Below are 13,465 nucleotides of genomic sequence, written 5' to 3'. Positions count from 1 at the left end.
GTCTTACTCTCCCAGGCCTTTGGGATCTGTTATCAGGTTCGCTTTCTTCCCCAGGGTATCCTTCCAACCTTCAGATGCTGGCCTCTGGGATTCAGCAGAGGATGAGTCCTCTGTCCTTTCATTGGTGAGCCACTCTTCGCAACTGCTCTCCTAGCCAATCACCATCCTCATGTCTACCTTACTCCTCAACCTGGATTTTGGCGAACCTCCCCCGAAAAAGACTTCGGAAGGGAATGCCAAGCACCAAAAATTTGTCAGGAGGCGGCGGTTCTTAGAAAGGAGAGGCCTTCTCAATAAGAAAAAACAGCCCCCTAACAGTGTGCCTAAGGGGCACTCAGAACCCGCAGAGAAAGGGGTTGCTCCGCAGGTGGATGGCACCTGGGACATTTCTCCCCTTCCAAAGAAGAAGAAGGCTGCAGACTCAAGCCGTGGGTCCGAGCCGACCCCGGACAAGAAAGCGTCTGTGCCTTGGCTGACCCCTGCCCCTTCACAGAAGACTGGTTCTGTTGTGGCGAAAGCAGATTTGCTGGAGGAGTTCCAGAGCTCCCTTCCAGAGACTAAGAGCCCCCCAACCCGCCCTCAGAAGAAGGACCCCCAGAAGAACCCTATTCAGAAGAATACACCCCATAACTCCGCCCTGGCTCCCTCAGAGAACAAATGCTCTGGAGCATCCCACAAGGCACCAAGGAAGATGGTGGCGATTGACTGTGAGATGGTGGGCACGGGACCCAAGGGCCATGTGAGCTCCTTGGCTCGATGTAGCATCGTCAACTACCACGGGGATGTGCTCTATGATGAGTACGTTCTCCCGCCCTGTCCCATTGTGGACTACCGCACCAGATGGAGTGGGATCCGCAAGCAGCACATGGTGAACGCCACGCCCTTCAAGGTCGCTCGGGGCCAGGTGAGAGTCATGGGGCGCCATGAGAGCAGCCAGGTGGGCGGGGAGGGGTCCAGGGGAGTGTGGGCCGTGTTGGTGGTAGGAGAAGGCAGAATGTTTACGGCAGGAGCTGGCGATTATTTGTGTAACTGGAACAGGTAGCCTGCAGTGAAGGGGATAAAAGACACAGGGTTGATGTGTCAGATTTTTAATTTCTCCCGTTGAGCACACCTGCTCATTGTAGCTCTGTGCTGGGAGGACTGGGAGGGAGCACAACACATGAACAGGAGAGGAAGGTGAACCAGGGGAGGCCTGCAGAGGGCGCCCTCAGTCCACCGCTTTGTAATTTCAGCTTCACATTCTTGGCTTCTAGGCAGCCTCCTCGGTTCCAATGATTGCTTATGTGCCAAAACAGTCCGTTGGAGGAAGCTTATCAGAGGTGAAACAGTGAAGATTTTTTTTCAAACTATAAGGGAAAGTTTAGTTAGGAATTCATGGAGGTGAAGAAGTGAGTGTTAGAAGAAATGGGCTCAGAAAACAAGTTCTGAGTGTGCTCCCAGGAGGGGAGAGCCCCTAGTCTTCAGAACGACCTTGAAGAACATCCTCTTCATTAGGGGCACAGCTGAACAAAGGCTTGGGAGAGGCAGGAGGTGGGGTGGGTCTGAGACAGCAAACCCACTCAGCTTTAACAAGGGCTATGTGTTGAAGTTCATGCGAAGTAAAGGTGTTGGTGGACAATAAACTGGAGGTGAAATCAAGAGCAACTAAATACTTAGTTGATTACACTACACCTGGTTTTCATCATGAATCACTGCCCAGTGCCCAAGCTGGATCTGAGCTAAGGTCTGGCCCCTCTCAAGAGGGAGGCCATGCACTGATTTTTCTAGGACTATTGCTCTTGCTCACAACCTATTTGGAACTCCGTTTTGGAATGGCCTTCAGAGCCCATGGCATAGTTTTTGGTTGTCCTCACTGGTAGTATGTCATACTTTAGGATCCTGGAGTCATGGGAAGCTATTTGGTTTCAAGTCTGGTGTGGATAAGTTTTCTGAACAGCTGGTAAATAAATACCCTTTGGTTATGAGCAGGAGGAGCTATACCACAGTGAAACTGACTTTCAGTTAAAACAGCACAAGCAAAGCTGAAACCCGTTTGGCTCAGTGGATAGAGCGTCAGCCTGCGGACTGAAAGGTCCCAGGTTCGATTCCGGTCAAGGGCATGCACCTTGGTTGAGGGCACATCCCCAGTAGGGGGTTTGCAAGAGGCAGCTGATGGATGATTCTCATCGATGTTTCTAACTCTCTAACCAAGGGGTCCCTAGTTCAATTGTAGATCGGGCACATGCCCAGATTGCAGCCCGATCCTCAGTCGGGAACTGAGGTAGCCAATTGATGTCTCTCTCATCGATGTTTCTAGCTCTCTATCCCTCTTCCTTCCTCTCTAAAAAATAAATAAATAATAATAAAACATTCGAAACAAAATAGCACAGGCCTGGGTCTCCCACATCCCTCTACAACCTTAGTCTGTAAGTGATTCTTTTTAAAAATATATATATCTTTTTATTAATTTTAGAGAGAGAGAGAGAGAGAGAGAGGAAGGGAGAGAGAAACATCTGTTACTCTCATATGCACCCTAACTGGGGACCAAACCTGCAATCTAGGCAGGTGCCCTGACCTGGAACTGAACCAGTGACCTTTCCACTCACCGAATGACGCTGAATCATCTGAGCCACACTGACTAGGGCGATAAGTGATTCTTAATCTTTTATGGTTTGTATACCTTTTGAGAATATGATGAAAGCCATAGTCTTTCCCTGCAAAAAACTGTGTGTGCGTGTGTGTGTGTGTGTGTGTGTGTGTGTGTGCCTGTAATTTGGGGCTTCTGTCACCTCTCTGGAACCCATCATTGACTCCCTTTGTCCCAGCCTCTGCCTAAAGTCAGCATAATGATAATGTTTAAAGAACTTCAAGTAGCAAGCCAGCACTGAACTATATAGTTACATAAACATCTTGAATGTGAGTGTGATTTAAGACTGTAGCAAGTTAATCTATCATTGGAGTGGAAATTGGTGAGAAGGTAAGGATATAAGTCCAAAAAGGGTTCCACTGAGAAATACCTACTTTCAGGGAAGGGGGGTTCGGGGACTGGGTGAAAGAGGTGAAGGGATTAAGAAACACAAATTGGCAGTTATAAACCAGTCATGAGGATATAAAGTGCAGCAAAGGGAATGTAGTTAATGATATTGTGATAAACTGTGATGCCAGGTGGATACTGGAAATACCAGGCAGAACACCTTGTAAAGTATATGATTGTCTAACCACTATGCTTTCATTTGAAACCAATACAAAATAGTATTTTTAAAAAAATATATTTTATTGATTTTATACAGAGAGGAAGGGAGAGAGAGAGTTAGAAACATCAATGAGAGAGAGTCATCGACCAGCTGCCTCCTGCACACCCCCCACCGGGGATATGCCCACAACCAAGGTACATGCCCTTGACCGGAACCGAACCCGGGACCCCTCAGTCCCCAAGCCGATGCTCTAACCATTGAGCCAAACCGGTCCCGGCACAAAATCGTATTGAAAATAAACTGTAATTGAAAAATAAATATAATACACACACACACATAGTACCTACTTTCACTTTGTGGGGAGAAGGTAGATTTTATGTGAAAGAAAGCTTGTGGGAGAGGGCATTTCAAGGAGGAAGGAAGTGGGCACTAATGGAAAGAATCTGAAAGGATCTAGGACCACAATGGACTTTTAGGATGCAGGGCTCCACCTGAGTCCCACTTACCACCTCTTCCACCCCGATTTCAGATCTTGAAGATACTCATGGGGAAGATAGTGGTGGGACATGCCATCCACAATGACTTCAAAGCCCTTCAGTACTTTCACCCCAAGTCTCTCACCCGGGACACCTCCCACATCCCTCCTCTCAACCGGAAGGCGGACTGCCCGGAGAATGCGACCATGTCTCTGAAGCACCTCACAAAGAAGCTGCTGAACCGGGACATCCAGGTAACATCTCCCCAAAGGCTGCCAGGCCCCTGGGTTGCGCACTGGGGGGCCCTCTCTTACTGCCTCTCCAGGCTCTGAGCCCAGAATTCCTTTGTAGAGAAATCCAGGCAGGCTGCCCCCCTTACAGGAAGAGCTTTGGGCTAAGAGGCCCATTGATCTCTCCATGTGTACCTAAGGATAATAATTCCTGTTCGCTTCCAGTGTTCCAAATTGTACTTGAGAAAGGAAAAAAAAAACAAACCAACAGTAAGTGGGTATAAAACCCTAAGAAACTAGGAAAGCAGGTAGTGGTGATGGTCTAAAGACCTCAACGTGGATGCAAGGACCTCTGAGCTATTTCACATCTTTGGCATTCAAGAAAGGGGTGACCTGCCTGGTAAGAGGGTATAGACGTGTCAGAGAGAGTTAAGGAACTGGGGGAAATGGAAGACTTAGAAGGCCTGGCTATGATCTAGATGCCTTGTCTCTACAGATTGTAGAAGAACATGGCGTTCACATGTTGCCAGAGAAAGGATTGAGGCAGATAATAGCAGACTTCCTAGGAGTTGAACCCTTGAAGTTAAATAAGGAGTAGTGTCCTACCATAGTTCTACCTTTGCAGTCTACTAGCTCTACAGGAACAACTGCTTATATAAGGGGTTAGGAGGAGCTGGTAGGGAGGGGGGGAAAACAACACTTTTAAAAAAATCTTTATTGTTGAAAGTATTGCATATGCCCCCCCCCCCATTGCCCTCTCCAACTCTCTCCCCCGCGAGCCTTCACCACCCCGTTGTGTGTGTGTATGGGTTATGCATATAAAACACCACTTGCTTATAGCCCAATGCTTTCCTCTTCCTCCTCCATTCAGGCTGGAAAAAGTGGGCACTCCTCTGTGGAAGACGCTCAGGCCACCATGGAGCTGTACAAGTTGGTTGAAGTTGAGTGGGAACAGTTGCTGGCCCAGAATTCCCCTAAAGATTAGCAGCAGTGGGGACGGCGATGAAAGGAGAGATGGCAGTGGACCAGTGGACGGCTACCCGCTCCGCACCTTGGAAGCTGAAGTTGTTGGGGGGAGAGAGGCTCTACCCCAGACTTAATATCCACTGAAATCTCTCCTCAGGTGTTGTGTTCTGTGTCCGGCTAAGTATCCCATGGAAGGAGGAAGTTTCCATGCCAGCACCCAGCCCTCTACTGTTTACCTCTTATATGGTGCTAACCACAGGCCCCCGCCTGCTTTGTTCTACTTTCAAGGGCAGGGCATACTGGGAAATTTAGTCTCCCAAACTGCCTTGTCCAAGGGTGTTGTATGCCTTTTGTTCTCGAGTGGTTAACAGCACCCCTTTTCCTCTCAGAAGTACCCTCGTTGGATGATAAATTATATAATCACATTACATATCAGAGTCTACATCTAGTTTGTGTCAGGATATTGCCTGCTTTTTGTTTTTTGGGGTTTTTTTTTGTTTGTTTTTTAATATTTTTTATTGATTTTTTACAGAGAGGAAGGGAGAGAGATAGAGAGCCAGAAACATCGATGAGAGTCATCAATCAGCTGCCTCCTGCACGCCCCCTACTGGGGATGTGCCCGCAACCAATGTACATGCCCTTGACCAGAATCGAACCCGGGACCCCTCAGTCTGCAGGCCAATGCTCTATCTACTGAGCCAAATCGGTTTCGGCTGGTTTTTTTTGTTTTTGTTTGTTTAATATATTTTATTGATGTTATTACAGAGAGGAAGGGAGAGGGATAGAGAGTAACATTGATGAGAGAGAGAGACATCAATCAGCTGCCTCCTGCATGCCCCCTACTGGGGATGTGCCCACAACCAAGGTACATGCCCTTGACTAGAATCTAATCTTAGACCCTTCAGACACTCTATCCACTGAGCCAAAAACGATCAGGGCAGGATATTGCCTGCTTATCCCACCCTGACTTCCAGAGAAGCCATCCTTGGTGAGGTTTAGTTCGTAGGATTACAAGGCAGTAGAAGTAAGAGTGTGACTTGGAAGTCAACTTTTATGATTTAGGAAAGCTATCTCTTCCCTAAAGCATGAGAGGATTTATTTAACTTAGATCCCATTTGGTAGGTTAAAAGATTTAAAATGTTTAAATGGTCTTAGTCCTTTTTTTAAAATTTTTCTGTCAAGGGTAAAAATTTTATTTTTAAATATATTTTTTATTATTGATAATATTACAGATATCTCCTATTTCTCCCCTTACCCCTGTTGTCCTCCCAGAAGTTTTTAGTCTTTTACTTTTCTAAACCAAGCCTCTAAAAACTCAGATTATTCCCTTGATAAATATTTTTCCTGATAAATTTTAATAATGGAAAAACAATTATGTGGTGTTTTGTTTTGTTAGAGAGGAAGGGAGAGAGAAAAAATCATCAAAGTGAGAAACATCCATCAGTTGCCTTTTGTATGAACCTTAATCAAAGATTGAACCCACAACCTGGAACTGGGGATCAAACCTGCCATCTTTCATCGTATGGGACAACACTAACCCACTGAGCCACCCAGCCAGGATGTGGTGTTTTCTTATTAACTTTACATTAAACTTTTGTCACGGGTCTTGTAGGACTATAATTCTGTAAGGGGGTTCAGGGTCTCTGGGTGGCACTAACTAGGCCCGTGTTTGCTGGAAATCATGGGGAAGCACTGGCCAGCCTTTTGTGTATGTAGCCCATGTGCTCTGGCACCTTGCCCTCACCCTTACCACATGTCAAGGACTACACCTCAAATCACACCCCAAGCCATTAGAGTGGAGTCCTGTGACCAGGAAAGTGGCTTGGAGAATGGGCACATGGCAGTGATGGGGCAAGAGAGGAAAGGTGCTTGGTGATGCCAGCCTGGTTGCTCCTGCTAGCTCTTCCTTGGTAGTTCACACCCTCATTTTGGGAAGGTGAGTCACTGTCTTAGGAAATGCAGGCTCCGTATGTACACCAGTACTTGTGCCCTCCTGAGTGGCTGGTTTGGCTCCAGGGACCAGAGTCACAGTCATGGCTGCTTGTAGCAAGGAATTTGCGGCCGCACAGACTCGACATGATCTTGTCACGCCCTTGCTTCAGGATCTGCTTGCACAGGCAGCTGAGTTCTGAGCAAGTTGATTCCTGCTGAGCCCAACACGAAATGTCCATGACACCTTATAAAGAGGTGCCAAGTGTCCTATACATTAGGAAAGCCACACCCCAAACTGGGAATACACGTGAAAGCACATTACATTGTGCTTACATATGCATTACATTGTGATCAGAAAACTAGGAAAATGTCAGTTTTTAGAGTACCTGTTGGCTGGAACAAACCTGCCTTTGTGTGTATCTTAGTAAAGTAGCAACTGGCTTTTATGCTTCATCCTCTCACCCCATGTTCTGAAGGTCCCGGGTGTCTGTCTAAGGTTGGGAAGAACTCAGTCTTACTTTGTTCACCAGGAAGAACCTGGGGGGACTAAAGGACCTTACAACCATTTCCTCACTTTTCTGTCTGGTCAGAGCCCAGCTTGCCCTGCAGAGTGCCTGGAGATGGCCTGTCCTTCAGTCCTCTTCCCTCTCCACCTCTCTGTCCCCAGGATCCTGGCTTCAACTGGTAATAGAAGAGCCCCATTGCAGAATGCTGTCCCAATCTCTGTCAACAAGTCCTGTTTGGCAGAGTGGACCACATGCATGATAAAACACAAGCCCTTCTCATATTCTCTTCATGGCATAATGATGTTTTCTAATGCTAAGAGGTCCCCTACTGCAGGTGAGCATGGGACAGGGCAAAGATTGAGAACTGTTTATGCCAAACATAATAGCCTAAAGCTATTAGTGGTTCTCAAAATAGGAAGGGGGCCCTGGCTGGTTAGCCCAATTAGAGCACTGTCCTAACACACTAAGGTTGCAGGTTCCCAGGTTAGGGCGCACAGGAATCAACCAATAAATGCCATGGGTAGGTGGAATGGCAGGTTGAAGTTTCTCCCTCTATCTCTAAAATTAATTTTTTTTAAAAAGTTCAGATGACAGCACTGTTTCTCCACCTTAAAGAATCAGGGGTCTAGTGAAGGCTCCAAGGAGGAATCATTTAATTCCTAGTTTAACAGATAATTACAGCTGACAATAGGAAAGATCAACAGTTGTGTAATTATGAACTTGCCCCATGGCATATTAGCCCAAGTGCAAGTTTAGAGAAGAGTATCTGTGTATGCAATATGCCAGGAACATCAATGAATACCCTATATCTACAGTCTGTGTCTTATTCACAAAGCACTTTCATTTACCTATACTGTAAGTCCACCAAACAGCTGTGTTGTCATAAAAAACGTACAAACCTGTAGAGACTAGGAGATTATTTGAGCCAAATAGACAAATTCCAGGAAGCAAAATCTCAATAAATTGAGAAAATGCTCCTAAGAATGTCAATTTTACAGCTTATTTTTTTTTTTAATATATTTTATTTTTTACAGAGAGGAAGAGAGAGGGATAGCGCTAGAAACATCAATGAGAGAGAAACATGGATGGGCTGTCTCCTGCACACCCCCCACCGGGGATGTGCCTGCAACCAAGGTACATGTCCTTGACCAGAATCGAACCTGGGACCCTTCAGTTCGCAGACTGACGCTCTATCCACTGAGCAATACTGGCCAGGGCTTTACAGCTTATTTTATACATTAGTATCAAAGGAGGAGACATAAGGGCTGGGGGTTTACATGAAATTCATTATAGATAGAGAGAGAGGAGAAAGCAAAGGGGAGGGGATCTCTGAGATTATATAAAAAATAAAACTTTTACATTGGTGGGTAGAAGATAGTTGACATTTACAGCACATGGAGACTGTACACAGGGGAACAAGATAACGGTGAGAGATTCTGTAGGATGCTCTGGTGAGGCAGGTATCCCTGAGATCTGGAAAAGGAGATTGACACTCCAAGGGCATGTTATCTTAGATGCAAAAAGACAACAGATGGGCTCATTTAAGACTGACCTCGTCGCCTTGGCTGGTGTGGCTCAGTCGGTTGGGTGTTGACCCATGCACTGTAGTTCGATTCCAGGTCAGGGCACATGTCGAGCTTTTGCTGGCTCCATCCCCAGTCAAGGCATGCAAGAGGCAGCCAATTGATGTTTAACTCTCACATCGATGTTTTTCTAAAAAAATAAAAGATTGACCTTTGTCAAGGAAGCTACAGTCCTAGGATGTGACTACCGCCAAGACTAGCTTTTGGTTAGGAATTTTTATGTTCAGACTCCCCTGTGTGGTTACTTTTGGTCTCTCAAGTGATAAGCCCCTTCTCTCCCTGCCGATTGCAGGCCTCCCTGAGCTTGTCAGGTTTAGTGTATGGCCCCCTTTTCACCCACATCTGTAGAGAGTAACAGCAAGTTACCTTGTTTGACATTGGGTTTAAGTTTGATTTTACCCCTTGCTAAATTTGTGACATCGTCACTTTGCTTCTTGGAGCCTAATGGTTCTAGCTTCAAAATCCTGGGTTTCTTTTTTCTTTTTCTTTTTTTTAATTGATTTCAGAGAGGAAAGGAAGAGGAGAGGGAGAGAGAAACATCAATGATGAGAGAATGAGAGAAAATCATTGATCATCTGCCTCCTGCATGCCCCTCACTGAGGATTGAGCCAGCTACCCCGGCATGTGCTCTTGACTGGAATCGAACCCAGGACCCTTCAGTCCACAGGCCGATGCTCTATCCACTGAGCCAAACCAGCTAGGGCCTGGATTCTTTTCTAACCCTTCATGTTTAACTGATGATTGGCAACTCTTTATTGAGTGCTTCTCTGTGCCAGGCACAGTGCTAACCCCTTTAGGTTCGTTTTCCCATTCTCTGTAAGAGAGGGGGTGGTATTCTAATTTAACAGCTGAGTAAACCAAGCATGACAAAAGGTAAGATATCTTCCCCAGGCCAAATAGCTGGAGGTTGGTGGTGCTGGCACTCAGACCTGTCAAGTTTGCCAGTCTGAAGCCTCTGCTATTAACCGCGCCCTACTCTGCTATTAACACATCCAGGCGGCATCTGGTGAGACTTGGAATCCTTCCACTCAGATTTTTATGAAGTACCTGCCATGTGCCAGGCATTTTGCTAGGCACTAAGGGGCATAGCGTTATCTTTGCCCCCAAGTTGCTCACAGCAACACGAGAAGAAACAGGTCCTGCCCACGTTCACTGAGAGATCGGAAGCAGGGACGTGATAGGATCCAATGTGTGTATTAGGGAGATGACGCTGGCAGCAGTCAAATGGAAACCGGATTGAAGAAGGGCCAGGAAATGAGTTCTTGTTTGACTAATTTGGATAAGCAATGACGGAAGCCTGAACCAATGAAGTGGGAAGATGCATGTGAGCATCACTGAGGAGGTAGAATCAACAGGCCTCGGAGATTAGGGCAGGAGGACGAAAGGTAGACTCAATATTTTTGAATTAACAGTGAACAGACAACCATGGGGCCATTCACCACAATAGAGAATACGGCAGGCCGAAGAGCAGGTTTTCGAAGAAGAAGAATTGGGGATTGATTGGGGTGACTTTAAGCTGCAGAGAGCCAAAGAGAGAGACCCAGCCAGCAGCTGGATACCAGCCTGGAGCGTAGCAGAGGCAGCAGGTGGTCTAATCGGGGGCAGGTTAATTTTACACACGAAGATGACCTTTGATGTAGTTGGTCCTGAGCCAATGTTTAAACCAGAGTTGAAATCTTTGGTCTTTCAACTCTCAACCAAGTTCCTGCACACACTGGCTTCGCAAAGAGTGCTCAGGGAGTGCCCGTGGGGACCCACGTGTGCTTGGGGATGGAGACTTGCTGGGTTGCATGCTCTCTGGTTATCAAGGCAGTAACTGGATAGGTAAGTGACAGGTAGTGGGACTGCAGAGGGGAGGGGTCGAGGGAAGCCAGGTCTCACTCCCCAGCCCCACCCCCACCCCACCCCCCGCACCAGTCCTTGGCATTTGCGAATTCCTACGTAGACCTTTGTTCTGGTGTCTTCTCTGTCCTCCCATCGCTTAACTACGCTGACTTACTGCTCTTGTTTCTTTAATATGTATGGCTTCTGGCCTTCTTTAGGGACACCATCAACTCTGCTTTCTTTGAAAGAATATATATAACACATAGGATTTTGAGAGGCAGGGCATGGGGGGAGAGAAGGTGTTTTAAAGAATTTGGCGTGGAAAAGCAAGCATACCTTAATTCTCTTCCGGGCTCAACCAAATTCCATTCTGTAATGTTTAAAAGCAAAGCTTTAGAATCAGACAGACCCACGCAGCACGAGGGAAGCACTTGCACAGTGTGGGCTCAGCCATGCCTCTCCTCTCCCGGGCCTGGGCACTGAGGGCTGGGCTCTGCGCCTGTGACCTGACCCCTCAGCAGCTCCTGTGACCCGACCCTCAGCAGCGCCTGTGACCTGACCATCAGCAGCGCCTGTGACCTGACCATCTGCAGCGCCTGTGACCTGACCATCAGCAGTGCCAGGAACCCGACTTGTCTGGCATCCCTCAGCCAGAGGCAACTTCCCCAAAGGCCAGGCCCTTCATTTCCTACCACCCGTGGAATCCTGTTTGGTGGCCTCTTTGGAAAGACTCCATGAGCGGGATCCAAACCAGAGCCCAAGGAGGAAGAAGGCAGATGCCCTTGCTCTGGGAGCTGGGGCCCACACCCAGGACCCACAGGGAGGCGGAGGCAGGTAATCCAGCCTGACAGCTTGAGACCGGAGGCCGGGCTGACAGAGGGGTGAGGAAGCTTTCCTGAAGGAGAGGAGGTGGAGCTGGGAAGGAGCAAAGGGGCCCCGGGCTAGGGGAAGGTAGAGTATTCTGGAGGCTTCCTCAGAGGCTAGAACCGCGGGCCCCCAACCCACCTCTGCCCGCTCTCCACTCCAAGGCAGGGACTAACTCTCCCAGCTGTGGAATCAGCTCCCTGAGTCTCCTGGAAGCTGGCCCCAAGGGGTCAGGGAGCATATTAGAGACCATGATGCCCACAGGCAGTGAGGAGGGCCCGTCCCAGAGAGGATGCTTCCCTATAGGTTGTGAGCTCAGTGGGAAGAGGAACTAACTAAAAACCCAGACCATCTGGAAACCTGTGGCTGACAGCCCCAGAGCTTTGGGCTTTAGGAGGTGTGAAACCATGGCCAGGAGATTGGCAACTGTGAGGTCCAGGGGCTGCTGTCTCCTTAGATCCCCCCAGGGACATGTCCCTACGGACTCCCTGGTGCCAACGCTCCCACTTGGGTATGTTTCCCAGGCTGGCAGAGGAGACACAAGGCCAGGGAGGCTGGGAGCGTCTGGGGCAGTGCGCCTGCTCAGCCCGGCTAACCGAAGTCCACAGGTGCCGGCCCAGCGCCCTTGGGGATCCAGGCGGGCTGAGAGGCCCTGGTGGCTGGGCTCGGGTAGGGGGTCCTGGGCGGTGGGAGGCGGAGACTGCTCAGTCTCTCTTTGACAGCTAACATTTTCCAGAGCTGGCGCCTGCCCGCAGGGGAAAGGAAATCGGAGCTTCCCACCTCACACATCTTTTTCCCATTTTGTTCGGGCTGCCCAGGGAAAGCCATTAGGGCTAGGTCAGCCCGGGGCCTCCCCGCCACCCATCTCTCCCGTCTATTATAAGGAGGGGCTGGGCTGGGGGGAGGGGGTCACTGGAAGGACAAGCCCGAGCCCGCCTAAGGGGCCAGACTCTGAACCCATGGCCCTTCTTAATTCCCTGCCCGCTCATGATGGAAGGGTGGGGGCAGGGGCCAGGAAACTGAGCTCCTGGGACCTCTCTTGCTCTTCTTAAATCCCCCTGCACCCCTAATTCTGTCTCTAAGGAGTCTGGCCCTCTGGCCCCAAGGGCCAGGCAGGGCCTGGTCAACAGCAAGAAGGGGCCTGGGGTTGGGGAAGCTGGTACTTCACTCCTGGGGCTCCAGCCTCCTCCTGGAGCTGCTAGCACAGCTGGATTCCATCGGCCCCTAGGAGCCGCCGGGAGCAACCATTGTGTCTGGAAACAATGGCTGCATGTGGGGCTGGAGAGGAGGAGAATAAAAGCCCTCCAGAGCCTCGCAGAGGAGTTGTCCCCCAGCTGCCTGCCCTATCAGCCCCTCGGGCCTGGAACCCTCCCGGCACCAACAGCGAGGCAGTCCATGGCCCTCTTTTTATCCCTATCCTGCACCCCTAATTCTGTCTCTAAGGAGTCTGGCCCTCTGGCCCAGGACCTCAAAGCTCAGACCCGGGACCCCTCAGTGTCTCCTGGGGGACATTCCCTTTCCCCCTTCCCTCCTGCCTCTTCAACCCCGGAGTCTGGTTATCCGGCCCAGGGCCCACCTTCTGCAGTTCAGGCCAGAGGAGGCACACCGCACACACCCAGTCTGCAGCCCTGCTGATTCATCTCAATGAGGAGAGGGGTTCCTGGGGCCCCTGCAGTCTCAGAGAGTGGGAGAGGTGGCATCTGGGCGAAGGCTTGGGCTCCCTAGGCCCAGCGCATTGGGCAACCGTGGCAGGCATCTAGGCTAGACCGCAGGCTGTTCACCACTGCCCCCGGGTGCCCGGCCTGCCAGACTTGTCACTGCTACAGCCTTCTCCCTCGTGCCCTGGACTGCCAGGGGTTAACAGGCTGGTGCAGGGCAGGAGGTGGGATGGGCAGAGGAGTCTGGCCCGGT

At 49.3% G+C, this 13,465-nt stretch overlaps 2 protein-coding genes across 2 annotated transcripts in view; one reads left to right on the top strand and one right to left on the bottom strand.

Moving 5' to 3' along the window:
* Positions 1-13,465, bottom strand: part of METTL25B (methyltransferase like 25B) — a 158,838-nt gene that overhangs the window by 7,028 nt on the left and 138,345 nt on the right. The gene's annotated exons all lie outside the window — the stretch shown is intronic.
* ISG20L2 (interferon stimulated exonuclease gene 20 like 2) lies at positions 170-6,444 on the top strand (the record flags this gene model as incomplete). Its single annotated transcript, XM_084866873.1, has 3 exons — positions 170-904; positions 3,703-3,903; positions 4,751-6,444. 3 exons carry the CDS (start codon positions 170-172, stop codon positions 4,862-4,864), a joined length of 1,050 nt encoding a protein of 349 aa, XP_084722999.1. The 3' UTR covers positions 4,865-6,444.

This window comes from Pipistrellus hanaki (genome assembly GCF_964339955.1).
Source record: "Pipistrellus hanaki genome assembly, chromosome: 18".
Lineage (NCBI taxonomy): Eukaryota > Metazoa > Chordata > Mammalia > Chiroptera > Vespertilionidae > Pipistrellus > Pipistrellus hanaki.
The sequence above is the reverse complement of the archived record's forward strand: the minus strand, read 5'-3'. Positions and strand labels throughout refer to the sequence as shown.